Genomic DNA, 26,621 nt, shown 5'->3' with positions numbered 1-26,621 from the left:
GTTACTAGGTCCTGTGTAGTACATTGCCACGATCACTGTACACCATCCCTGTTTTACGGGACCTGTGGCCCGGGTGGGCACAGTTGCTCCTATAATAGCTGTGACTTACTGAATGGTCAGCGTTGCATGTCTTTGTCAACTTGGACATTTTGTAGCCTTAGCATGTTTGCAAAATGTCTCATGGAGGCAGGAATCTGAAAAGTAAATAAAACTATTTTGGGTTTTGTAAATTGTATTGGCTTAAGTGGTTTGTTTTGGGCACATAAATAATTTCTCACCTTTTTGAGCCCTTGGGGGCAGTTTTTGCAGGCTGGTTTTTTTCCTTGTCTGTGCACCGTGGTCTAATCTTCAGAGTAGAAGCATTTCTTTAAAAGCATAGTGGGTAGTTTCTGTGCCCTCCAGCTGGGGGTGAGTTGCAATATATATATCTGAGCAGTACTCTGAGTAATAATGTATAGTGCAAGTATTCAAGCCAAGTAGTGGGGCGGGGGAAGTCAGAGGGAATACAGAAGATCCTGCTTAGGCTCCAATTTGTCCACGTTCTATACCTGCAAGTGTTACTGTTTTTATAATGACACGACTGTGAAGTCACACCAACTGGCATTTCTACCCACCAATACTACAGGCAACTCATGGCATTAACAGCATCATTTGTTGTAGCTGTCCTTTAATGAGTCTCTTCCTGAGCGAGCATTAACTAGCACTGATCTTACCCTGCTCCCAGGCCTGGACCCGAAGTCGGGGACTGGCCACTGTTTTGCTCAGTGTTACACTCACTCTGCTCCTTGAATTAAGTATGTTGTGGTTAGGAAAGGGAGAAGTAACAGGCCTCTCTCCAAAGACCACCCAGTTAAGTGGGGGGTTCTCTTCTGATCGCATGTGAGGAACAAAAAGCAACTGGGGAGAGGCACGAGGCAGCAGGGGTGATAGGCCGAAGAGGTAATGCCCTACCTCTTCCCTAAAAGTGGAGCTGCATAGAGTGTGGCTTCACTTTACAGCTAAGGCTGAGCTGATGGCAGTTGGGGCAAAAGGGGAGCCATCCTGATGTTGTCCTCCTTCTTCTTCCAGGCTGGGAGTTCCTTCCACTTTCCTGAGGCCAGCGCTGGCTCTTGCCTGGTCCAGCAGCGACCCAGTTCAGAAAGCTAACTTGCAGAAGGCAGGAATGCTGTACAAAGGAGGAGACAGGAAAGCATACCTGGAAGGGAGGTGAAGTGGGGCTGCTCTTTTCAGTAGGTGCTAACTGTATTGCAAGCATAGATGTGAGAGGAAACTGCTCAGGATTTGTTGCCCCAAACTGCTGCTTCCCAGTTACGCTCACCTACAGAGGTGCATATTTTCCTGCTGCTTCAGGGAGCTGAAACAGGCCCTTGTTTGACACCTTGTTGAGCTGCAAGGCAGCAGGTGAACAGTCCCTTATGCACAGCAAGGACTAGCTCAACTGTTTTGTTAAACCTTAGCTCTGGCACTGTTACTTTGGGATTAAGGAGACAGACTGCCAGAGGGAAACATTCTTCGCTGTAATTGTTCACCTGCTTCATTTGGCGCTTGTCTCGCCGACGGTGCAGCAGTACTGCTCCTGCCAGGGACAGCGGTCAGGTGTTCATTGGCCTTTGTCCTGAGCCACAGGAGCAGGCTGAGGCCTGGCCCAGGGCCCTGTCACTGGCAGGGAGGGAAGAAACATCAATATTTACAAGTGGGACTGCGTTATCTTTATCTTCGAAGCATTCTACGAGAGGCCGGTGATGGGAACTTTCAGGAATTGGACCCTGCTTTAGCTTATAGGGTGGTATCCCAGAGAAGACTTCATCCTGTGGGGAGTAGAGTAAGACTGCAGGAGTAGGACAGAGGCTGTCCTTAAAGAGATCCTACCCAAAATATCATGGAGATAACACATCCTTATTCTGTAGCAAAGGCCCAAGTCCAGCAGGCGTGCAGCTCGGGGGAGATTCACCTGGGATAACTGGTTTGCTTTATTACCCATGGGAATTACAGTTGCATCAGTTCTGCTTACGCTGTCCAAAGGCAGCAGTGCAGCTGATCCTGACTCATTACCGTGAGCTTAGAGACACATTCTGCTCATCACATCTATCCAATGGGTGGGATGCTTGGGACTTCAATCAAAACACAGGTAGGATTCTTCTCAAATTACCCAGTGGAGTCAATGTGCAGTTAGATGGGTGTAATTAAGTCTAAAGTCAGGCCCTGAAGGTGCGCTGATGAGAACACCTGAGGAGACTTCACTGTTACCTGTGGGGGAAGATCACACAAGGTCAGATCTCAGGGGGCTGGGGCTCTGGTCTGCATGTCCCTAAGTGAAAGCCAGAGGGTGATGGAGCGAGCAGTCTTAGTACATCACTGGGAATAAAGTTTGACAAAGCACCATTATTTCAAAAAGCAAATGGTGAGAGAAGGTAGTGGGAGGAGAGGATGAATGCAGAAAATTTTATTTACAAAAGGAAGAGAAAAGGTGTAAGGACAATTTTTTTCTCTTAGCTAGAAGGGAACTGGGCGAAGACAAAATTGCTTCTCTTGAAGGTGCTTCAAATGAACATACTGAGAAAATGCTGCTGGGTGGCTGTAGTGCCCTCATCAACCAAAGAGGTTTCCTGAATGCCACCCTCTTACTTTTTACTGTAACACTGGTCTGCTTTACTACATATAAGCAATCACACAATATTTTCTTTGTAGTCCCGATTTCAGGTCAGTCTTGGGTAACACTGTGATTTGTTTTACCCTTGGTTCAGCAGGAAGCAGCAGGCAGATTGTGCCGGGGCTGCAGTTTCTGCCTGGAGTATGACGACACAGTGGAAGCTTGATTGGGAAATGGTGCAGATGCTGCTGTAGCTCATGTAAGGCTTGGGAGGCTTTTAGCATGTACCACCCCAGGTTTGTTAAACCTGCAGCCGTGTAATAAATGTTCCTGTGTCAGCCAAAAGCTGTGGCTTGAAGACCTGTCAGGAGGCTGAGGGAGGGAAAGTGTGGCAATAACTTAGAGAAGGGTCAGTACATGGGGCAGGGAGATCTCCCATATGCTGCTCTGGGGCTGCACAGAACTACCTTCGCAGACACGTCCATCACACCTCCTTCCTTCCTTCCAGCTTGCTGTCTCCAGCTGCTGCTGTGCTGGGAAACAAGCGGCTGTATAAAGATGATACCGTTGTGGTTTCCTTTGGGACTGAGGGAGGCAGCAGGGGCCGGTGTGTGATTGTTTGACTCGAGGAGGGTTGGGGAAGAGTCGAGCGTGTTACGTGTGAGCTTGGGAGGGTTTGGAGTGTTGGAGGCAACCGCAGTGGGACGGAAGAGACCAAAAAGGGGGTGTGCGGGGCGCTGGTACAGGGGGCTGTTCGAGCTAGAGGTGCGGGGCGTGATGCGGGGCCGGGCCAGGTACCGGTGGGACGGGGATGTGCAGCCCCGCAGGGAGCGGAGGGGCGGGCGGATTGGAGGTGTTTGTCCCGGAGCTGAGGCGGGGGAAGGTGAGAACGAAGCGCTCGGGGCGGCGGAGCTGGGCGCCAGGCTGCTCGAGGGCGGGAGCGAGCCGAGAGGGGCACTGCCCCGGGCCCGGCCCGGGCGGGGCTGCGGCCCAGCGCCGCCGGGCGAGGGGCTGCCGGTGGCCAGAGGCGGGGCGCGCGCGGGCGCAGCGGGCACACGCACCGTGCGCGCGCGGTGCTCACCGGGAGGGGGGCGCGTGTGTGTAACGAGCGTTCCCGCCCGCCCCCCGCGCACGGCCCCGCGGTAGCGACGGGCGGGGAGCCCCCGGTGCGCGCGCAGCGGCGGCGGGCGGGGCTCCTCTCCCCTCGAGCGCCTCCGGCGCCCCCTGGCGGCCCTGCCCGCGGGCCGCTGTTCCGGGCCCGGGCCCTGCGCTCCCTCGGCCGGTGCCGCGCGGGGCCTGCGCGGCCCTTTCCCCCCCGCCCCCCCCCACCCCGCCCCGGTCGCTCCGGCCGCCGGGGCCTCCCTCCTCCCCGCCCGCCCATGGATTTCACATAGCAGCCGCCGCCTCCGCCTCCTCGTCCGCCGCCGCTCTATGGCGGCTCCGGCTCCGCGGCCGCCCGGCCTGTGCTGCTGCCGCAAGGGGTCCGCGGCCGGGCCGGAGGCGCCGCCGGCCCCGCCGCCGCCTCCCGAGCCACCGCCGGACGTGGCGTCGGCCTCCAGCTCGCAGCTCTTCAGCCTCCGCCACCTGCACCTGGGGCTGGAGCTGCGGCCCGCGGCGCGGGCGCTGGCGGGCTGCCTGGTGCTGGAGCTCTGCGCCCTGCGGCCGCAGCCCCGCGCCCTGGTGCTGGACGTCCACCCGGCCCTGCACGTCCTCTCGGCCGCCTACCGCCGCGCCGCGGCGGGGGAAGCGCCCTGCTCCTTCGCCTTCTCGCCCACCGAGGCCGCCGCTGCCCCGGCCCCGCCGCCCCCGCCGCCCTGCCCGTCGCCTCCGCCGCCGCCCTGCGCGCCGCCCTGCACCGCCGGACCGCCCTCCACCGCCACCTTCCTCTCGGCGCCTTGCATCGCCGCCGGACCCCTGCCCTCCGCTGCCGGCCCCCCGGGGGAGTCGCCCGCCAGCCCCCCGCCCGCCGCCGAGCCGCCGCCGCCGCTGCCCCTCTTCGCCCAGCCGCCCTGCGCCGCCTGCCCGCTCGGCTTCAGGGTGGACCCCTTCACCGACTACGGCTCGTCCCTCACCGTCTCCCTTCCCGCCGCCCTCCAGCCGCACCAGCCCTTCCAGATCATCGTCCGCTACACCACGGCCGACGGCCCCGCCGTGAGTACCGCGCTGCGGGGGGCGGCGGGGCAGAGGTGGGGAGGTAGGACAGGGAGGAACTTGGCGGTGCCCTCCTGTGCCACCCGCGCCTCTCTCACGTATGTTGCCCCCGCCCGCTGTAAGGGGCGGTCGGGGAAGCGCCCTGGCCCCGCAGCAGAAGCAGCGGGAGACAGTTCACTGTCAGACCGTCTTTGTCCGTCCCCGTCCCGCCGCTGCCTCTTCCCTCCCCTCCTGACAGCCGCCTTCCTGCTTGTCAGCGGCATCAGCCCCCTGTCCCCTGCCCGCAGGAGCTCTCGGCGCTGCCGGTCCCCACCCTCGGCAGCGATGCTGGTACCGCCCCGTGCTTCCCCCGTCGCCGTGCCCCCCGACGGCATCACGACGGTCACTTTAAAGTTTCTCGCCCTTTAAGGGCACTGCGGTTGTTGGCCGGGAGCGTGAGCGTCTGAAAGCTCCTGCCTCGACCGAAATATTCAGGACAAGTTACCTGGTGTGCAGATCTCAGAGCTTCCCTGTGGGTGTTGCCTGGTGCTTACAATGTCAGGCCTTGCGCACCTGGGATGACGTTCCAGGGAGCCGTGGTGAAGAGCTCTGAGACAAGCAGGGGTAGATCCTGTGTATTCCTACAGGGTACCTGCTGGGGGGAAAAAAAAAAAAAAAGGATGAGAAATGCCCCAAAACGCCCATTTCCCTGTGGCCAGTGGAGGTGATTCTGAGTGGATTACTTGCCCTGGGTAGTGACATGCTTTGTAAAGTCTGGCACATCTTTTAAATCCCTGGCGTTTAGAAGCACTTTGTTCCTGGCCTTTTAGGTGCTGTGTAGCAGATATCCCGGGTCTAAGAAGTTCTGAGACAGCAAAAATACAAAGTTACTAGTGGAACATCAGTTCTTTTAGTTACTGTGTAGTCTGTTCAGGTTGGGAGTTAAACTAACGCTAGTTCTCATCATGTGGTCCATGAAACTATTTGCAAAAGGAATAGGTTTTTTTGAGAGTCTTGCAACTTGGACACCTCTGGCTTGCCTGATGGCATTGGCTCTCACCATGCTGGGGTGATACTGGTATCGCTGCCGCATTGGTCAAAACCAGTCAAGATGTAGATCCTTTTGACAGTTATAATGTATTTAACAAGAGAAGGAATTGTTTACCCTAAGTTAACTGGATAGTAAGTATATGCTAGGTCTTATGCGAGTGTTGCCCAGTAGAATGAGTTTGCTGGCTCTTTTTCTGCCTAATTTTAATGCTACATTGAAGCCCACAAAGTAACTTCATCCTCTGAATAGGTGCTGGCTCCTTGCAGTACTGAGCTCCACATGAAGGTTTTTATGGACAGAAGTTCCCTTCTGTTACACAGTGACCTTTTGACATGCTGGCCCTCACCTAAAAGGGCAAAACCCAGGGGGAATTCTGTCACTTTTAAAATTCATTTGTAGCTGAGGATGTTGTTCCTTTACACCGCTGGAGCTCCTGGGTTTGGTATTTCCTTGTACAGTACTCTGCTGTAGTTTTTCTGCACTGAAGGGGTACTCAGAAGGTGTCTTTCAGGGTCCACAGTGTATTCAGAAGATTCTGTTCTCCCCCCAGTTTTTATGAAGAAACCTGTTTCTTTTTTCCATTTGGTGCCTTGTTTATAGTGGGAGGGCTTTAAAGCTCTGGCTGAGTGATGCCTCTGAATGTACACAACATACTTTCCTCCTCTTGAGCAAATGGTTTTATTTTAGGCTGGCCTGTGCCTTCTCTTGGGTTTTGCCAGTGCTGTTGCTGAAGAGGCAGACTGTCCTGCTGTGCTGGTGGAGGAACAATCGCAGGGATACCCACCTGAGACTTGGCTTTAGGAACCATCAGAAAACCACTGGAGGGTGCAGGGTGCTGATCGATGGGACGTTCACTCACTCCCACCTTGTGTGTCGCATCCTCAGCCCCCCACATGAGCCAGTGTGAACATTACATATTTAAGGATGCTGAGAGTAGGGTATTTTTTCCATTCCCTGGTCTGTTTGCCTTACTTCCCCTGGATCAGACATGAGCTAGCTGCTTTCTATCCTGCCTTTCCAAGCCTTTGTTGTACCTTTAATGGCATGTACTGCTTTGCTTGCAATGAAACTACAAGGGCCGGTGTCAGAAGATTATGGATGGTTAGGGTGTCAGGGGCATGAGCTGCCCTTTTCAAGTGATACTGGAAAGTAGAAGCAGGCATGCTCACCGACAGGAACCACACCACGTTTCCTTGCTCCCTGTTGTAGATTTTGGCTGGCAAAATATTTGTCCTCGAGTAGCACCTGTTCTAGCCCTTCATGTGCAGCACGCTGCTCAACTATTTTTGTTGGCTCCAGAGGCATTTGGTGCTATTGTAGTGCTGGCTGCACGGCTGCTCTCAGCCTAGCCTGGCATTCTGAGTAGGGGTGAGTAGCCCATACGTGTATGAGGGTGAGCTGGTTTATACTCATGTCTAGTGCATTTCCTCGTGGTCCCTTTTCTCTGTGTAAATGAAGCAACTTTAGAGGTTTAGACCTCTCTCTTCTAAAAGTTCTATTTTCTTTGGCCTTTCTTTGAATGTGCTCTTTTTTAGGTCAGGGTTTATTTTCTCTGGGACCCTTAGCATACTTGTGGGACCTATAAAACAGTAAATTCATGTTACAGTGCAGCCCAGACGTGTTGGCAGTAAGATCAGCTGCAGATAGTAGTCTGTTTAAAATTGGAAACCTGTTGCCTTGGTATACTTTGAGCCATCTGGATATGTTATTTGACTATCCCATTATTTCTCATGTGGAGGAAGGAGCCAAGATCTTTCGTTGTTTGATGGACACTGAGAGACAGCTGAGAGATTAAATCTGCCTTTCACAGAGCATTCCAGCTCCCTGGGCTGTTGGGAAACCATATGCTCAGTACATCACCGATTCACTTCAGAAGCAAGACTGTCATAAATATTGTGCATCTCTCACGGTGTGGGCTGAAGGTGCACACTGATCAGATGTGTCTGTGACAGCAGCCCTGTGCTCCCTCCTCTCCTTTTCCCTCACCCCTCACTTCTTGGTTCCACAAATACTCTTTCATGGGACTTATTTTTCCCCCCCCCATCTCCTTCCTCAGAGAGGAAAACCCTGCATCTGCCTCTTGCCCACTGCCAACGTCTCTGATTTGGCAGTGCACATCTTAACACAAATGCTCTTCTCTTTCCACACCAACCTGAAAGGCAACCCCCTACCCTGTGTTCTGGTGTAAAAAGGGACAGCATTCCCTCATCTTTGGGATTCAGTGAAATGGGCAGCCCTTTCTGCAGGGCTGGGAACTTCCCTGTTGTTCCATTTGACTCCTCAGGCCTCTCAGTGCCTGGCTGCCCGGGCGTGCCTTGCTCCTGCCACATCCTGCTCCTCACGGATGTGCAGTTCACTTTGCCTGTCGACTGACTAGGACAGAAGCTGTGGTGGTGTTGCAGCTCTTCTCTGGAGCTTCACCAACAACGTAGGTAGAGACGTGGAGAGATTTAAAACTGAAAGAGGCTTAGCTAACTGCCTTTGTAATTCACTGGGTTTGGGTAAAATTAGTATAATCCTAAATCAATAGAAATTATATTCCTGGCAGGTGCCTTCTCAATTGTGAGTTTCTTTGCAGGATATGGGCAAGGGAAACCTGGGCTGCCCAAAGGCTCCGTTCAGCAGAGGCACTGAGCAGCAGTCGTTGCTTAAGAGCAGCACCACAGAGCGGTTTTAACGTGTGAAATGGCTCTGCTGGGCGCATGAGAAACCAGATAAAAATGTTGAGTGTTACGATGATGTCATGTGAATTTCCAGAGGGGAGGGCAGGAGGGATTTGGATGTGGGGTGGATGGTATGGCCCCAAATCTTCCTGTGTCCCTGAGAGCTGCTCTACCCCTGCCCCCAGCAGTGCCCAGCGACTCACAGTCCTTTCTGGGACGCTGCTTATGCTCCTTTTCCCCAGTTCATAGTCTTCCCTCTGTCCAGCAGCGTAGCCTGGTCTATTTATATTACAGATCTATTTATATTGTTTCAGGATAACTTTCATCATTGTTCCAAGTGCATCTGGAAAGAGAGACAGAGGCTTGCCATGGAGCTGCAGACATTAGGAAACAGGGGAAAAAAATACTTCATCCTCTGCAAATGTTTTTTTTCCCTCTTGGCCTGTGGGGCCGGTGCTTCATTTAACTTCAACCAAATGTCAAATAAAGGGGGACTGCTTGGCAAGAAATTGTCCTTAATTTATGGAGTTTCTTGTAAACATGAATCAACTTCTCAGTTCCCCTTTGCTTCCTGCTTATATTTTCTTCCTGTGCTGCTCGGGGACAACTTCCTCTTATCTCTCTGCTCTAAAGACACCGTCTGTCAGCCCTTTTTCCTTCCTACTGTAGTATTGCAACTTAGGTCTGGTGGTGTCTTATCTCTCTGTTTTCTTTGTTAAACTTTTCTGCCTGAAAAAGCAAAGGGAACAGAACCTTTTGAAGGGGAATCTCTTTAAAGGGGCTCACAAGTCTGTAGGTCAGGCTTTTTGTGATGCTGATCAGAGGACATTGGGGCACATCTTTAGAAACTTGATTTCTGAGCCTCCTTCCTGGATCATCAGGAAACTATTACCCTGGATGAAAACATAGTTCTTGCATTTTTACATGTGTGTGTGTTCTGGGCTGAAGCTATTAGTTTCAAACTGTGGGTTTTAATGAGTCTTGTGTCACAGAACCACAGACTGGTTTGGCTTGTAAGGGACCTCAAAGCTCATTCCAGTCCCAACCCCTGCCATGGGCAGGGACACCCTCCACTAACCCAAGGTGCCCAAAGCCCCATCCAGCCTGGCCTTGAACCCTGCCAGGGATCCAGGGGCAGCCACAGCTTCTCTGGGGCCTCCTCATTGCTCGCAGGGAGGGTTTTTTCCTTCTATCTGTCCCCAAATGCCTTCTGGAATAATTGTCTCCAGTTCTACAATGTCACATCATAGAGGAGACATTAATCACCACGAAATGCAGGTATCCCTGGAGTGGAAACCTGCAGCCATGTAGTGTGCCTCAGCTGTGACCCAGGGACTGGGCCAGTGATAAGCTGAGCGCAGCGCGGGGATTTGAGCAGTAGTCTCAGCCTTTGTGCTCTGAGTGAGGTGGGTTCATTACAAGTCATGCTGTAAGCCTGCTTTTGGCCCAGCAGGCTTGAAACAGAAGAGAATAATCTTAAAAGAAAGAATGTTGCTCTGAGATTAATTTTACTTCTAGATACAGGATTTTAACTTTGCAGTGGCACCCACCTAAACAATCCCTGTTTGCCAGTGGAGGTGTGAACCTCTAGATGAATAACTGAAAGCTGCTGGTAGCATGTTTTCTCGCCTTGTGCTGATCCCCAGGGATGCTGCTGAAGCAGATGATTTCAGAAAGGAGCACACTGGCATCTGAGGAGAAGGGTCTGAAGGCAAGAGAAGAAAATGACAAAGAATAACCATATAGGAAAGAGGGAGAAGGAGAAAACTGCATTGCAAGTTTCACAACATTCAGTATTTTCCATAAAGGTTCAGTTTCAGAGTTCTAGGATTGCAAGAAAAGCTTTATTTACAATTGTTCCTACACTTCAAAGTTTGAGGCAGGGAGCACATGAAAGCATAAGTGTTGCATTTGAAACTGAAGAACCAGAAGGCAAATAATTGCACATTTTTTCATATTACGCTTAATGTGTTCTAATTATTTGCTGAGGGTCTGACTCATAATTTATTTGCTGCCTGATACTGAAAATTGACATGCTGAGTGGGTTTTTTTGTTGGTTTTTTTTGTGACCACCCACAATCTCCTTATCCATGCTGTAAAAAGAGGCCTCCAGTGTCATTGACCAGATGTTTCTTGCATATACCAACTCTTTTGCATAGTGTCAAAATGTTTGATGCTTCGGCCAGCAGGTCAGTGTCAGAGATAATGCTGTGTACACTGCTCAGCCTCAGGGCTTTTTGGTTTGAGGCTGAGTTTGGGTTTTTCCCCCCAGCTTGTGCTACCAGACCCCCTACTACTCCTGTTCTTTTTGAGTAAAAAAATAGAAGGTGTTAGGAGAGCTCCCTCAGAGAAGGTGGTTGTGTGGATGTTTGTTAGAGACTTGATAATTAACCCAGCAGATCCAGACAACAGTAGTAGTCAGTGACTGGAAGACAGTATGTTGTGTGGCACCACTCAGTGCTCAGTCAGTGAGAAGTGACTCTGAGTAGTCACAGCAAATGAACAGGAGCAGAAAGATGTGTTGTTAGAGTTGGAAATGTGCCCTGTGCCAGGTATGCATCTGGGGAGCCATGCAGGTCCTCCTCCACAGCCCTTGTGGTTTTGGGTTTTTCTGCAGCTCATCCTTATGGTTTGTCCCTTTCCCTCACTGCTTCTTTCCATCGTGTTTCCACAGATCTGGTGGCTGGACCCAGAACTGACGTATGGCAATGCCAAGCCATTTGTCTTCACGCAGGGCCACTCAGTGTGTAACCGCTCCTTCTTCCCCTGCTTTGACACACCAGCAGTGAAGTGTACCTACTCAGCTACTGTCAAGGTAGGTGACCACGAGGGTTTAAATGCTTCACAGAGCACTTAGCTGCTGTTAGCTTGTGAAAGCATAACTTCATTGTGACAGTGTTATAAAAACTATACAGGGTTTTTTTTAGATCCCATATTCTGGTTCTTGAAACACAACCAGGGTACTGCCACAAAAGCTGCTCTGTTGGCTGTTGCCTTCCCCATGCTTAACACTGAAAGGGTAACCATGAAGTGGATAACGTGAAAGAAGTTGGCTGGTCACTTCCAGCAGTGGTTATTGATGGTAATACTCTATTTTATCAAGTCTTGAAAGGAAAAATCCAAAGTTTTATGACAGCAGCATCAAATAATGTTGTGTTCTGTGTAGATGCAATAACTTATTTGGTACATGGGCACCCCTGGAGCAGCTGGCATAAGAGCCCATGCAATATATGAGTAATATCTTTAGTTGGTATATTTTCATGGACTGGGTAGATTGTGTATAAAAACTCCACAGAATTCTCATCTTTTGTGTTTTCAAATGATTGTAATGTATACCCACTTAGGGCATAGATGGAAAAAGCCCCAGGGAGATCTGTGGTGCAGTAATTCAGCTGTGATCATCTGGTGAGCTGATGTGTATGATGTTGGTCTTCCAGGCTCCAGAGGGGATACAGGTGCTGATGAGTGCCACCCAAAGTACCTACTTAGAAGAGGAAGGTGTATATCAGTTTTACATGGAATATCCAGTTCCTGCCTACCTAGTGGCCCTGGTGGCAGGAGACCTCACACATGCAGACATAGGTCCAAGGTAAGATGTTCAGTGAGTTGGTTCAGCTTTTTGTGTCTCTGTGCAGTGCTTCAGGTAATAAGTAGTAAATACTTTGAGTTATTGTTAGGGGAACAGTTGGGACTGTGAGCTGGGAGTATTGTTCAGAGAGGTTGAGGTTTAGTTGGGTATAAAGGACTGCATGGCAGTGCTGTGGCAAAGACACTTTCCTCTTTCAAAGATGTTGCTTATTGTCCTCTGAAGTTGTTCCAGCTACTTGCCTTGTTGCCTTATGGCAATTTAAAGGATCTTTGATTCTCTCTTGTCACGTGTCTGTGGAGGGTTAGCCTAAAGAAGGCCAGAGTCTGATGTGAGAGCTCCGCACTGTTGCCATACATGGCAGTGTGGTGTGAAGTCAGGCTGTTTTTTTTCTGAGAGATAATTCAGTTTGCCGAAGTATCACCTGATGTTTTCTGTTTTCTGACAGGAGCAGAGTGTGGGCAGAGCCTTGTCTGCTGCCAACAGCCATCAGCAAGCTTTCTGGCATGGTTGAGCGCTGGTTGACTGCTGCAGAGAGTCTGTATGGCCCCTATATATGGGGCAGGTGAGTTTGATAACTCTCCCAGGAATGTGTAAAGGGAATAAAATAAAACAGTCTTGAGAAATTATCATGCTTTTCCCCTACACTAGCAACAGGAGGACAAATGAGCCTCTCAACAACTTGCAGCACTGTAGTAGTTGGAAACAAACTGAGAAGTTTTGTATCTGCCAGTGGCAGAGAGGGACCATGGGGGCACAGTAGTGTTTCACCTGATGTGGTGGACAGATCTCCAGGTTTCTAAACAGTGGATCTTCCCTAAGGAGTGAAGGTTTTTCATAATATGGTGTTTTGTGATGCAAATCCAACGTTGGACCGGGCACCATTTAGAATGTGTGGTAGTTTTATTTATTTTGATATATATTTATTGTGGCACAGCTGAGGATGCTGAAAACCTGACTCAGTGCAGACTCATTGAGAATCGAGCCCCTAAAAACAACATCAATAGTTTCTTAAGCTTGCCTGGGTATTAAAAGAGAATAATGTTTTTGAGATAATGCTTTCATTCTTTGACTGGGAGAAAATGCTTGGAAAGGCTACCTATATTCCTTTGCTAAAGGTAAGGAGGAAGCACTTGCTGCTGCTATTCACTTACAAAATGTGGCCTGAAATAGCCTGAGAACGTGACCTGGTGTGCCAGTGCTGGCAGAGAAACTTAGAAAATCAAACAAATAGTATTGTTACAGTCTGAAGCAGACAGGCTAGAGGCATTCTGCTGACAGTGCAGGTACACCAAATCAATGAATTCACTTGATAGCTTCCCAGCCTCTCTCTTCCCTGGGAGCCTCTGTGTACTCAACACTGTGTATATGGGGTATGTAGAGTAAACTTACTGGTTCTGGCTCTCAGATATACAACTGCTGTGTGTGAAGGGAGAGTGATGCTTCTGGGAAGTGCTGGACCTGCTGCACGTGGGAAGGCTCTAGTCTTATGTCCAAACATAAGCAGGTGCTTAGCCAACAGAATAATCTCTGTGATTCCCTGAGTAGAAGAGTTAGGCACTGCTGGCCTAGGAAGTTTGCTCCTGAAGTTACAAAAAGGTCTCAGAAGCACCTTCCCTAAGGGAATTTAAATCCAAAATTTTCTGTGTATGTCCCTTGAAAAGCTGTAACTTACCTATCTCCTTTCTTCTTTCTTCTCTTTCCCTAATTTCAGATATGACATTGTTTTTCTTCCTCCATCCTTCCCTATTGTTGCCATGGAAAACCCATGCCTGACCTTTATCATCTCTTCCATTCTGGAGAGTGATGAGTTTTTGATCATTGACGTCATCCATGAAGTTGCCCACAGCTGGTTTGGAAACGCGGTCACCAACGCTACCTGGGAGGAGATGTGGCTGAGTGAGGGGCTGGCCACGTACGCGCAGCGCCGGATCACCACTGAGACCTATGGTAGGGATGCAGAAGTGCTTCTCCTTACCATGTGTCTAACCAGTGATAGAGGGGTTGGCTCCACAGACTTTGAGCTCCCAAGGCAAATGTTCTGCAGGGAGCTGTTTTTTTCTTTTATTTCTGGAACACACACGCCCCCAAACTTTACGTTGAACATCTGGATACTGAGAGTCTGATGGTGTCTTGGCTTTGGGTGGAATCAGTACCCAATGCAATCACAGGGGCTTTGATTGAGGTGTGTTAGTGCAGCAGTCGTTGTAAGGGTGTTTGTAGGAACTTTGGAGCTGCTGTTGGGTACCAGGAAGGTTTTGTATGTCAGAGCAAGGTGAGCAGAGGATGCTTCAGAGAAAGATGTAAGAAATCTTATGCTTAAATTGTGAAACAACTATCCTACAAACAAGTGTCTTTCCAATCCTCATCAGTCAGAAGTATGGTTAGTATGGTAGAGTTAGCATGGTACTGCCTTTAGAATATATAAGTAGTAAATTATTCCTATTGCTTTCAGTTTAGCTGAGTTTTTATGGAAGTGAATCATGGGAGCATTCATTTCTCTAGTTTGTCCTGTTGTGTTCCTAAAAGCCTGTAGCGTGTGTCTTCTCATGCGTCCGCTATAAACAATCTTGGAAAGATTCCTGGAAATCTTGGCAGCCAAAGTGTTTTGAAGGATGCCTTTGTTTCTATTCATGTATGTTGTTTTTGGAGATGAGCTGATGATAATGAAATTTAGAGAAAGAAGTGCTCTGAGCATATATATGGAGATACTACAATGTGTGTTACACATCTTTGAAAACTGTTCTGTGTTGAGCAATTCACAGTGGTTAGTAGTGTTCTCATAAGTCATGTTATGTTCTATGTGGCAATGGTATGAATAGATCAGAAGATACTGACCTGTTCTCTGATCCTATCTTGGCCTGTATGCCTGACACAGGATGAGATTCTTGATGATTTGGGTCTGTTCTCTTGAAATGGGGAATTGGTGGTTTCAAGAGGCAATTGTCCAGGAAACTAAGAAATGCCTTTCCCCAAGCTGTTCTTTCATAAGCTATCTTTGCATTCTAGTTCGCTTCTAGGACAAAACTCGGATCAGAATCTTGCCATTTCTGACATCATCTCTGGACTATCTTCTGCTGTTAATAAAAAAAGGCATCTTTGTAATGACATTGTTTACAGAAATTGGAGTCCAGTGACCACCACACCTCTTGGATCTTCTTAATCCTCCTCCCTGTAACTTGAAGTAATTGCTGTTAACACTGGCTGTCCTGGTTCTTGGCTTCCTCTGCGAGGCAGATCCACTCCTTTCCTTGCCAGTACAGACTTGTTTGTCTTCCAAATATATCCTAATTCTTAATTCTCATTTTGCTCGTGTCTGATTCCTCTGCATGTGCATTGGGAGATTGTAGCTATGTAACGAGCCCTATCATTGAAGTTGAAAGCTGAGGTATTAATTGTGCTGGATGTTAAACATCTTCTGAATGTGAAAAATCTGTTTTCTACAGCTTCTTACATCTGCAAAGGCATAGGAAAGATCTTACCAGTGGCTTGGTAGCATGTGACGCTCTAAGCTGCAGTTAGGAGTTGCCTACCCAGTGGCAGCTGTCAAAGAAGCCCTAATGAGTGAACAGTGAAAAGTGCACAATACAATATGGGTAGGGTCCTTAAAAACATAAAAAGCTTGAAAAAGATCCACAGGACCTGTAATACAGCAACTACATCTCATCCTTTTCTATTTTCACCCGAGAGGCGATACTCGCTTAGTAATATCCCTGGCACTGACCAGGATTCTGCTGGGGATGTTCCTTTTTTGTAGCACTTGGATTCTCCTTGAAAGTTACCTGTTCAATACTTATTCCAGTGCTGCTCTGCTTATCTTGCAAGAACTGGCAGGATGATGTCAGTAATGTATGCTTCAGCATACTTTTCATGCTGCTTTTTTCAGTTCAGCCTGCAGTGTAATCAGAAAGAGTAAATGCACTGGTTTAATTGGAAATTGGAAGCCTGCCTGCCATTACATCACTGTGATTCTGTCCTGCTACTGTTGTGTCTTTTACACCCACTGTCAGTAGCTTTTGTTTTGTACCTGTGCTAGTTCTGCACAGGTCAGGTTTTGCTAGTCCTTTTCCCCACAACTCATATGTTTCTTTCTGGGATAGGAGCTGCCTTCACGTGTTTGGAGACTGCGTTCCGCCTTGATGCTCTCCACAGACAGATGAAGCTCCTTGGAGAAGACAACCCGGTCAGCAAGCTTCAGGTTAAACTGGAGCCAGGTATTGCTTTTGGCTGAAACTGCTATACATGAAACACCTCTATACTGATGCTGGAATACAGACCAAAAAAAGACTGATTTTTACATAACCTTTACAAAATAAAGGGGGAAAAATAAAAGAAATATTGGTTTGCAGTCTAAAAGTAAATAAGGAAACTTGCCTTGAAGTCTCCTTCAAAGCTGGGTAACTCATCCTTACAAATATTGTTCTGTTTAGAGTGGAACAGACTTGCTGTGTAGAACAGTGTGTGAAAAACTCAGCCTTGAAAGCTGTGTGGTTTGAGCTTCTGAATAAAGTAGTTTATGATGAAAATATTTGGAAACATCAAATAAAATAATGTGCTATTAAATGTTGGTTTTACATCTTCATGTCAGAACCACGTGTGTAGGCATAAGCATAGAGATGAATAGATGTACTTACGCTCCTGTCGAGTGAGCTATGCAGGGCTGTTTGGTTATTCCCTGAGCCAGACAGATGTCTGCACCCCAGCATCATGCATCTTCTTCACTGATAGATCTCTAGCTGTGTCAGCACTGCTGGAGGTGTGAAGCAGTCTTCAATCTAGATTAAATTAAAACCAATGTAAAACGCAAATGGAGATGAAATTGGCACCAAACGAAATGGAAAAGCATGTGTTTGAAGTCTCAGAAAAGAAACAAGTGCCAATCACCTTATATTGATATTGTGACAGATTTGAGGTGTGGTGATTGCCAGGGTTTGGCACTAGGGGGGAAAAAAAAGAAAAGGATTTGTCTTCAAATTCTAGGTGTGGTTTTGGTGAATTCTAATTTGAAGTGACATGTTCCATTGAGAATTAGTACTTGGCTTACAATAATTGATTTGTATTTCTCCCCTTCCCCAAACCTGTGTGTTTGAACTCCTGTTGAATTTACAGGCTTGGTTTGGGTTGTTTGGGTTTTTTTAAAAAAAATCACTGCATCTCCACTTGGTGATCTCTAAGGGGTCTGTATATTGAGAAGGATTGGAAATTAGTATCCTTATTACAGTGTCTTAGAACGTTGTTATCTCCTCCTTTCAGGTGTAAATCCTAGTAATTTAATGAACCTCTTCACCTATGAGAAAGGCTACTGCTTTGTTTACTATCTGTCCCAGCTCTGTGGTGACCCAAGACATTTTGACTCCTTCCTAAGAGTAAGTGTGAATAAACATGTGCTTCTCTTGTGATTCAGAGCTGGTTTTTGTTGGGTTTTTTGTTTGGTGTCACTGTGGCTAATTGGTAGGGGTAAAGTTGAATACAAGTGTGTCTGAGATGGAAGAATGGTGTAAGCCCATCTGCTGCCCTATATGATTCCTTCTATGTCTGACAGGTTTTTATTGAGATTTCTCTTTAGTGAGTGTGCTCATGTTCTCCATCTCAGATTCTGAGGTTATGAGGTGCCAGACACAGAGCCCTAATGTATTTTTTGTTACCTCTTCTTCTGTGCTCTAAATAATTAGAGAGCTGTCCCAGTAGAGATTGTCTATGACTAGAAGGATGTGATTTCGTTCATTATTGAACAGTAACAGCTTGTGGTTTCTCTACCCAGGGTGACAGAGGGTTTCCTATACCAGGGCAGGTCTGGTGTCTTGGAGCACATTTGAAAAACCTATATGAAATGATATCAGCTGTTGACTTGTTTTTGAAAAGTGATGCAACTAATTGCCTTTTTTCCTCTGCATGAGTGCTTTTCATGTCCTCTTCCCACCATTGCATCTTTCTCTTATCTATAGTTATGTAGGTGTGGCTTTAGTCCATAATGCTCAGGGAATAGTAGCCTTCTGATTTCACTAGTGTCAAGTATGAGGGAATGTTTTCCTTGATTTTTTTTTTCTCTTTTAAAATTTCCAAATACTTGTTGTCACTCTTCTGTGTCTCTCTCTCTTTTTTCAAGGGCATGCAGTGCTTCCACATCAAAAGGAAGCTGTCTTTCTCTTCACCATAATTTCTTCTTTTTGCTGTTGCAGGCCTACATTGAGAAATACAAATTTACCAGTGTTGTGGCTCAAGATCTTCTGGATTCCTTCCTGAATTTTTTTCCAGAGCTGAAAGAGCAATGTGTTGAGAGCAAAGCAGGTAGGAAATTTACTTTGTTTACTGTAAACTCTGTAGAAAATCAGCTCTTAAGGATATGAGGTTCCTACAGGCTTTGTGGAAACTGCCTGTGGAGAGATGCAGGTGAGTAGGTAAAGCTGCAGCATGTGCTCAGCAGTTGTATGTTTTATTTGGCTAGTGAGTTCATCACAGCACAGGCTAATTTTTGCCTGTCTGATATTTAGGGGCTGCAGGAGAGAGGTTTAGGCTAGGAGGTGCAGAATGGGAAGCATTGCCAAGGGTTAGGAAAGTGCTGAGGTGGTAAAGGGTCAAGGGTAAGAGCTGTCTTGGAAACCAGGCTCTGCCACTTGCAGGGAAACGTTTTTTTTTGTTTAGTGATTGTATAAATAAATGTTAAATGGCTTGGGTTTGGTGGTGGGTAGGAGGAGTTTAGTCAGCCCTCTCACCCTGTTTAGTGGGTTTTTTGTAATGCAGCAGGTTTTCCCCATATTCACCAGTCTTCCTTAGAATTCGTGGAAAGAGAAATGCAGGCACAAAAAATAATCTTCTATTGTAACAGTTTGATCACAGACACACGTTATTAGCCTGGCTGTCTTAAGAGCATGTGTGTTTCTTGTACACAATGCTGAGCTTTGGGTCACTCAGTTAAATTTGGAGAGGTGTTGCTGGTAGCCTTCCAGGTGCAGTGCAGGTCAGCCTGATGAGACTGCTGAGACTGTTATGTCGCTGTAACTATAGGTTGGTCTGATTTGCTATTGTTAGAACCTCTCTTAACTGTGCTAGAAGCAGTCCTGAACCTTGAGGCAGCCAAGCCACCTGCAGAGACTCCTGCTCGACATTTTTGATGCTCCTCATTCCAGGACTGGAGTTTGAACGTTGGCTCAATGCTACAGGACCTCCGTTAGCTGAGCCAGACTTATCTCAGGGATCCAGTCTGACCAGACCAGTGGAGACGCTCTTCAAACTCTGGACCACAGAGCCTCTGGACTCTGTTGCTGCTGCCAGCAGTGTTGACCTCACTAAATGGAGAACGTTCCAAACTGTGCTTTTCTTGGACAGATTGCTGGATGGGTCACCACTGCCACGTGGTGAGTACTCTATCAGTATTCCTAGTATAATCAACTGAATTCTGAAGAGCCATGCCTCTCACTGCCCTTATCATTCACATAAAGTTGGCTTGGATGGGGCTTTGAGCAACCAGATCTAGTGAATGATGTCCCTGCCCATGGGATGATCTTCAAAACACCTTTTCACCCCAAACCTTCCTATGATTCTGCAACTTGTATGACTTGTTACTCTCTGACGACCCTCCAACTTGAGAAAATCATAGTTCTTTCTCTGTGTATGTGCTCTCTTCAGAGGTGATCAGAAAGCTTTCGGAATGTTACTCCTCTCAGCTGGACTCCATGAACGCAGAAATCCGCATCCGCTGGCTGCAGATCGTAGTCCGCAATGACTATTACCCAGACCTTTACAAAGTCCGTCGCTTCTTGGAAAACCAGGTACTAACTGCTGGATTAAAATCCCTGCACCTCTCAGTGCATGAGACATGTGCATGAGACATGCGACGTGAAAGACCTTGGAACTTCTGCTTCCTGGCCAAGTGTAGACCAGGTGTGTTGCGAAGGGGCTGAGCGTGGCTCACCTGCTAGCGGGTGGGGAGGAATGGGCAGATGAAACTTGAAATGCCTACAGACAACCTCTGCTTTTCTAGCCTGACTCAATACCCTTGTCCCAGCTCTGCCCAGTGTGTTCTTTGTGTCGCTTTGTAGCAGCCCTGACTTTTCCAGACCAGAAACTTTCACGCTACTAAATCATGTGATTGTTTGAATATTTACACTTCAGGCAAGGCCAGGGCTCATTAAATTCCTTTCAATAGTTCTTATTGTGTAGGAGTGAAAGGTTAATGCATGTGTTCGCTGTGGCCTCTTCTTGGCCTTTAAAAAATACTTCTGTTATTTGTAGAAGTAGCTCAGTCTTAGAGAGCAAATTTTTTTATTACCATTCATAAAAATCTTCTAATTAAATTTATTTAGATTAGACTCAGCTGTCTTTTTAAGATATGTGCTGCTCGTCTCCAGTCAGAAGTCACTCAGGGCTGTCGGAGCGTGGCTGCAGAGGAGCTGAACCTCCTGACTGCTGTTGAAGTGACCCAGTTTTCCTTTTTTTGCAGATGTCTCGGATGTACACGATTCCACTTTATGAGGACCTTTGCACTGGCACCCTCAAGTCTTTTGCCTTAGAAATTTTTTACCAGACCCAAAACCAGCTGCACCCCAATCTGCGGAAAACCATCCAACAGATCTTATCACAGGGCTTGAACCCACTTCCTGCCATAGACACTACAGCCGTCACTACAGACACACCAGCAATGGTGCTTGAGGACAAAGTCTCAGAGGCCACAAATGGTGCCATTTCACTCAGGGATGTTAACGTGTCTGCTTAGATCACCAGCTCATGCCAGCCATGAAGTTTGAAAACGGGGACAGGAACAGAGGAAAGATACCAAGTGTCACCTCCTTTCCCTCAGCCCTGCAGCTGCAGCGTGGTGTTGTAACTGGATTCCTCTCCCAAAACACAAAGCAAATGTGCCTTCAAATATCCAGCGTGTGACACTGCCAGATTTCAGAGATGTCCTTCAGCTGTGGGATGGATATTTTCATTCAGTTTATACTGGGCAGGGACTCCTGGGCAGTTGCTTCTCCGTGGAAAGTGGATAGTTCCCTTTCCCGAGGCTCTTCTGGATGGTTTCTACAAGTCTGTTGGATGATGGTGTGTTTTTCCTTTCTCTTTTTTTTCCTCTTGTTGTCTGGGACCGCTCAGGCATGTCCCACTTGCTGTGTGTATGTGGCTGGGGGTGTATACATGTCAGGCTGCCATTATCCTGATATTTGGGCTGATGAAGTTCTGCAAAGGAGAAACTCAGGAATTGTCAGTGGCGGCAAACACGTTTACATGTTACGCTCCTTACTGTGACAGACGTGTTGTGATTTGGGAGGTAGGGGACTAATGCTTAAATAATTAAGAAACTAATTTTAAATAACTCCTGTTCCCTCCTCCCCCCAGGTGGCTAAATAATAATAATAATAATAATTTTTATATATATATAAATAAGTATATATATATAAAAGAAGAGGGAAAACTTATGATGGATTTGAGATCCTCCTGTACCTAACCCTACCCTCAGTTTTCCCTTTGCACTCAATGGGACAAGCAATAAAGAAGCGTGTAGGCTCAAATTTTCAAAAAAGTTAAATTTAGGTGCCCAAATGCCATCAGTTCTGGTACTAGCTGGGTGCCTAAATCTCTTTAACTGTTTTGACAAGTCTAGCTGCAACCTTTGTTCGTGTGTTAGGATGCGTAGCACGTACGTTCATCAGATGTGCTGTGTGTCTTCTGTCCTCTTGGAAGAATTAACAGGACCTTTAATTTTCAAAAGATCCCTAGCATGAGTTTGGCCTCTGTCAACCGTGGAGATACCCATGCTAAAATTTTACTGCCTTCAATAACATTTGCCTGATTAACAGTTGCCCTGAATGACAGTCTGAGGGGAGCACCCTCTTCCTTGATGTGAAATTTTTAAGCCCCACTTTACCAAGGTCTGTTTTCTGACTCAGGGTGGTGGTAAGATGCCATTTCATTTACACAGCTTGCTGTTCCTCCTGATCACTGGCCAGGCAGGCGAGGTGGTGAGACACTCTCTTCTTCTGTCAGCGCCGTCTGGTCCCAGGAAGCTGAGGGCAAAGCATCGTTTGGTATTGCAGAGGACAGGTGATGGGCCTTAGACTCTGTGCCACTCTTCCATGTGCGTACCTGTGTGCCTCTCGGTGAGCTCCCACGGAACATCGCTGAGCTGAGGGATCACCAGGAGAGAGGGCTGGCTTGAAAGGTGAAACATTTCGAAGGGGCTCAGCTAAGGGAGATGTGAAGCTCTTACATGCTTTGGGGCAAATTTTAGCCCTGCTAAGGGGATCTGCATAGCACAGGAAGAGAGGAAATTTGGGAGATAACTTTTTTGTTTTTCACCAAAAGTATCTGTTTACACCCATGTGTGGATGGGGACTTAGGTGCTGTTACTGGATCTGCATTTTCTGGCTTTAAATTAGTTTGGACTTCACCATAGCCTTAGCCTGGGCTGAACTGGGATAAAGCAATAATAAACTCAGGCCTCCGTATCGTTTCATTAGTTTTCAAAGTGGGCCATTGGCATTGCTGAGCTTCAGAACTCTGAGCTCTGCTCTTTGCTCCTTGAATGGGATTATCCTTTTCGTTCTGTTTTGTTTTCCCAGAAAGGATGGAGAATGATGTTTTCTGTACAAATCTCTTTCCTTTTCATTTGTTGTTCTGCTGAAAGAGATTTGTGCAAGCTGACTTTCCACTTCCTGAGTTGCTGCTGGTGGTGCTGCGTCTCCTGGACCCCACTGCCAGCAGCAGCAGCCTGGCCAAGACCAGTAACCACTGGCATCTTTGGGAATCCTGGGCCTCTGTTTTAACACGTTTTATTTTGTGGGAGAATGTATGTGACCCTGGTGGGAATTTTTAATTTACATGGATGCCTTATGATGATTGTCAAATTAAACTAAGCTTTGTGACAAGTTTAGCTTTTTGGGCAGTTTTTCATGCTACAGATGTGTGGAAGGGCCAACTCGGTACGTTGTGTCTGTCCTTTTCTCAAATGAAGGGGACGAGGTGGCAGGGATTTAAAAGCTGCACAGGAAGGAGCCTGACAGATGGTGAAAGCAAATAATCAAAAGTAAATATTATGTATTGTTACTACAGCTGACTGAAATGCACCAGCTCAGCTGTGTGTTTGCATATATACACATCAGGGCAGGGAAAGGCTGGCTGAGCCTAATGGGCCGTTTCCTGGTTAAAGACCATGAGATCCAAGTGCTTCTGCTCTCATCCTGGAGATCCCATCAGGTGGCTGTTTACATAAGACTTGTTCTCTGAAACACAGGAACAGAGCAAGACTTGTTGAAAGTATTCTATGCATCCTTTGTCAGGTACTTTTGCTCCTCCAGTGAGCAAGGAGTGCGTTTTTATTTTGAAGAGCCAAAAAATTGGCAGCAAGTTTGTGGAGATAAGCCTGCCTTTTGTTGACACAAAATAAATTAATGCTTCAGGCTACTTTCTGCTTGATTTGTAGTAGACTTCACAATGTCAGGCAAATTAGGCTGAGATTAAATAGAAATGATTTATTTGCCTTATCGTTGGTACGGTCATGTCTGATCTGTTAAAGTGAGATTAGAACAGCAAATTGGGTTTATTTAGGCAGATGCCAAGAGATAGGGCTATTGTCTCTATTTGGAAAATGAAAGCTATTACTTTATTTCACTGCAGCAGGGCAACATGGGATCTAGACTTGTGGAAAAGCTCCAAAGAGCCAGACTCTTTAATAAAATGGAACATTACTAACATAATTCTTCAGCGTTTCATAGCCACACTGGTTAATACTATAATTCTTGTTAGCCACACGTATTCCTGTTAAGCTTGTGCCTGTAATTTTGTTGTCATGATACATTGCAACATCCCAACCATGCACTCCATTAACCAAGAGAAGTTCTAGCCAGCGTCCCTGACTGAACCAGAATTGTCCATGTTCTCACACCACAGTGACCTTGGCCATGGCTTTTTTTCAGATAACACAGGCCCTTCCGTACATCTACACTGAGCACGTGTACTGCACAGTTCACTTGGGTCAAGTACACTCCTCCAGCCTGCTCTCCCTGTTTGTGTTTGTCCAAAGATAAGACAATGCAGCCAACCCTTAGCAATGACATGACACTTGTTACCACACTTCTTACTTTAGATTGATAAAAGCCTAAAGTCGTGATTACCGTAATATCAGACTGTGTGTGCAAAAGAAACCACAGTGTGAGATTTACCAAGCCACTGTCCTCTGAGACACAGAGCTATTTTTCTGTTGAGAGGATCTGATTGAAATGGCACTGAATTCGTTGAAGCCCCAGGTAAGTTTGAGCTCTTGGTTACATGCATTCCTAAAGCTGCCTATCTCATTTCTAGTCTGGGTTGGTCTAGTTTCAGCTTCCAGCTCTTGGAGCTACAGCTTTGTTTGTGAAACAAACCTCTTGCTGTTACTAACCTTCTTCCCATGTAAGTACCTCTTAATTCTTAAAGAAAACAGACTGAGTTGTGTGGTCTCTGGCTGCAGGGTGTGTCTTCCATGGTTTGTGGATTGCTTTAGCTCTGGGGTGGAGCGTGAAGTTTCTGCATCCTTTTAAAGTGGAAATTGCGCACTGTTTCTCAAACATTACCTCAAATGTTGCTGTGTATTCTGCACCAACTTAAAAAGAATTTTTTATTCATATTGTGCATTTATCCTGGTTTTTTTTTTTAATTAATTTCAGTAGTGATTTGGGCAGCAGTTAGAGCATGTCTTACATGGACATGGTGACTTACAGATGAAGGCATATAGAAAAAGCTGTTCCAGATTCTGGGGGTGACTCTTCACTCTGTACAAAGGGGGACTGTCCGGTTGCATTAAATGACTGAGCCTGTGTGAACACTTCCCCTCACTCCTTTATGCACCTTCTGCACTGCAAAACTCCAGTCTTAAACCTCTGATTTCTTGTCAAGACGCTTCAGGATTATGTCAAACATAATCTCTGTGCCCCACAAGGAAGATGTTCTAATATACTAGAGACCAGTCTTTAAAATTTAAGAAATGGCCTTAAGGGGTTTGCAGAACTTTGCACCCTTTTCCAGAGGCGTACCTGCTGGGATGCAGGGTCTTAAGGAAGAGTAAGAGATGATCAGAAAGGATGGGAGGTGGGATATTCTTCATGCACCTATGATTTGGTGAAAAGTGTCACAGGGATCAAATAATAATAAGAAGAATTAGTTGCATTCCAGGTGTATGACCTAGGGAAACATCACCTTTGTGCATTGCTTTAATTTTGGTGTCTTGTACTGCCTTGCTCTTGTGTGCTGTGGTAGCCAGCAGGGAAGCTGGGGGCTGTGCTCCATTTCTGGGTGTGCCTGAGGTAATGAGGGACATACTTTGAGCAGTGAGTGTCTTCCTCAGGCCAAGCCACTCCATCCTTCTAGAAGAAGGCTCAGTCTGTCTTCCCAGCACTGTCATATCAGGCTGCTTTTGGCTGGCTGATGAAAACCACCAGAGACTTCTTCCATACCATATTCTTATCATAAACCCCAAATACCCCTTCTAAAAATCTCTCTTAGGCAAAATGACATCCATGCAGTTCCTCTGACACCGCTGTCAGCCAGATGATATTGCAGGGATGACGCTGGTGCCTTCCCAAGTCTGGTGTTGGGATCCAAAGAACTGGAAGAGCTCCCCTGTGCAATCTGAACAACTTCTCTGTGTCAGAGTTTGCAGAAACAAACACATGCATTGGGCCCAGCCACCATTGCTCAATCACTTGTCCCCGCTGCCCTGTCCTTGAACCATCTGGAGCTGGAGATGAAAGCAAACGTGGGGCTGATGAAACCCAAAGCCTGGAAAATGATCCTGAAAATATCAAATGCTACTGTCAAAGGATAGTCCTCATTCACATGGAAATGAGCTGGCTATTTAACTGGATGCAAATCCCTCTTCACTGTTTAAATTGCCATAGCAACTGGACTCAGCCTCTCGGTGTCTGCTTTCCTCTTTTAGGAGGAAACATGAGGCACCTGTGTGAAGTGCACTGAGCAGCAGATTGACAAAAAGGCAAGTGCCATAGTTAACTAGTTCACTGGTCTATGTCAGATCTGTATGTACAGCTAGAGCTCAACACTCGTAACTGCTTTCTGGACTCTGTCCTTTATTTATGCAGTTGTGAGCTGTGATCGCCGCTTCCTAAAGAAAGCAGCGTGGGTGAAATCCCAGAGCTGAGAGCCTCGCTGTTCCCCAGACAGAGGCCTTTTTTCCCCTTTCCCTCCCCCAACAGACCTCTCCTGTCTCAGCTCCCTTGCAGTCCGTGCAGCTGCAGCTCTCTTGCATGAGCTGTAGACAAGAGGGGTCCTTATTCTTGCTGATGGCAGTGTTTCTTTCGCTTCTGAAAGGGTCAAAACTCGAACATGGAACGTCTTGTCTGTTGATTAAATTAGCTGTATGAGGGGGAGAAGTCGTGTGTCTGCACAACAGGCATAAGCAAGGGCCAGAGGATGTTTTTCTGGATCAGCCAGCACTCAGACAGCTACTGCAGTTACCTGTGTTTCCATTCTGTGAAGGCAGAGGTTTTGAGAAGGATTTCTGCATTCATTTCTGATAGATGCAGATCAGACAAGTGTTTCCTGTGGTCACCTCTTGACAACCTCTCTCCCCAAGCACCGGGGGACATAACCCTTAGATTCAAACTCATCATT

At 47.2% G+C, this 26,621-nt stretch overlaps 1 protein-coding gene across 1 annotated transcript; it reads left to right on the top strand.

Annotated features, from left to right (window-relative positions):
- Positions 1 to 4,021: 4,021 nt before the first annotated feature.
- RNPEPL1 (arginyl aminopeptidase like 1) lies at positions 4,022 to 22,887 on the top strand (the record flags this gene model as incomplete). The annotated part of the gene is made up of 11 exons (XM_084267697.1): positions 4,022 to 4,741; positions 11,109 to 11,249; positions 11,872 to 12,023; positions 12,469 to 12,585; positions 13,735 to 13,970; positions 16,121 to 16,234; positions 17,274 to 17,386; positions 18,200 to 18,308; positions 19,148 to 19,375; positions 19,647 to 19,789; positions 20,461 to 22,887. The coding sequence occupies 11 exons, from the start codon at positions 4,022 to 4,024 to the stop codon at positions 20,731 to 20,733; spliced, it is 2,346 nt and encodes a 781-aa protein (XP_084123823.1). The 3' UTR covers positions 20,734 to 22,887.
- Between the last annotated feature and the right edge of the window lie 3,734 nt (positions 22,888 to 26,621).

This window comes from Gallinula chloropus, assembly GCF_964237585.1.
Source record: "Gallinula chloropus genome assembly, chromosome: 8".
NCBI classification, from domain to species: Eukaryota; Metazoa; Chordata; class Aves; order Gruiformes; family Rallidae; genus Gallinula; species Gallinula chloropus.
The sequence above is the reverse complement of the archived record's forward strand: the minus strand, read 5'-3'. Positions and strand labels throughout refer to the sequence as shown.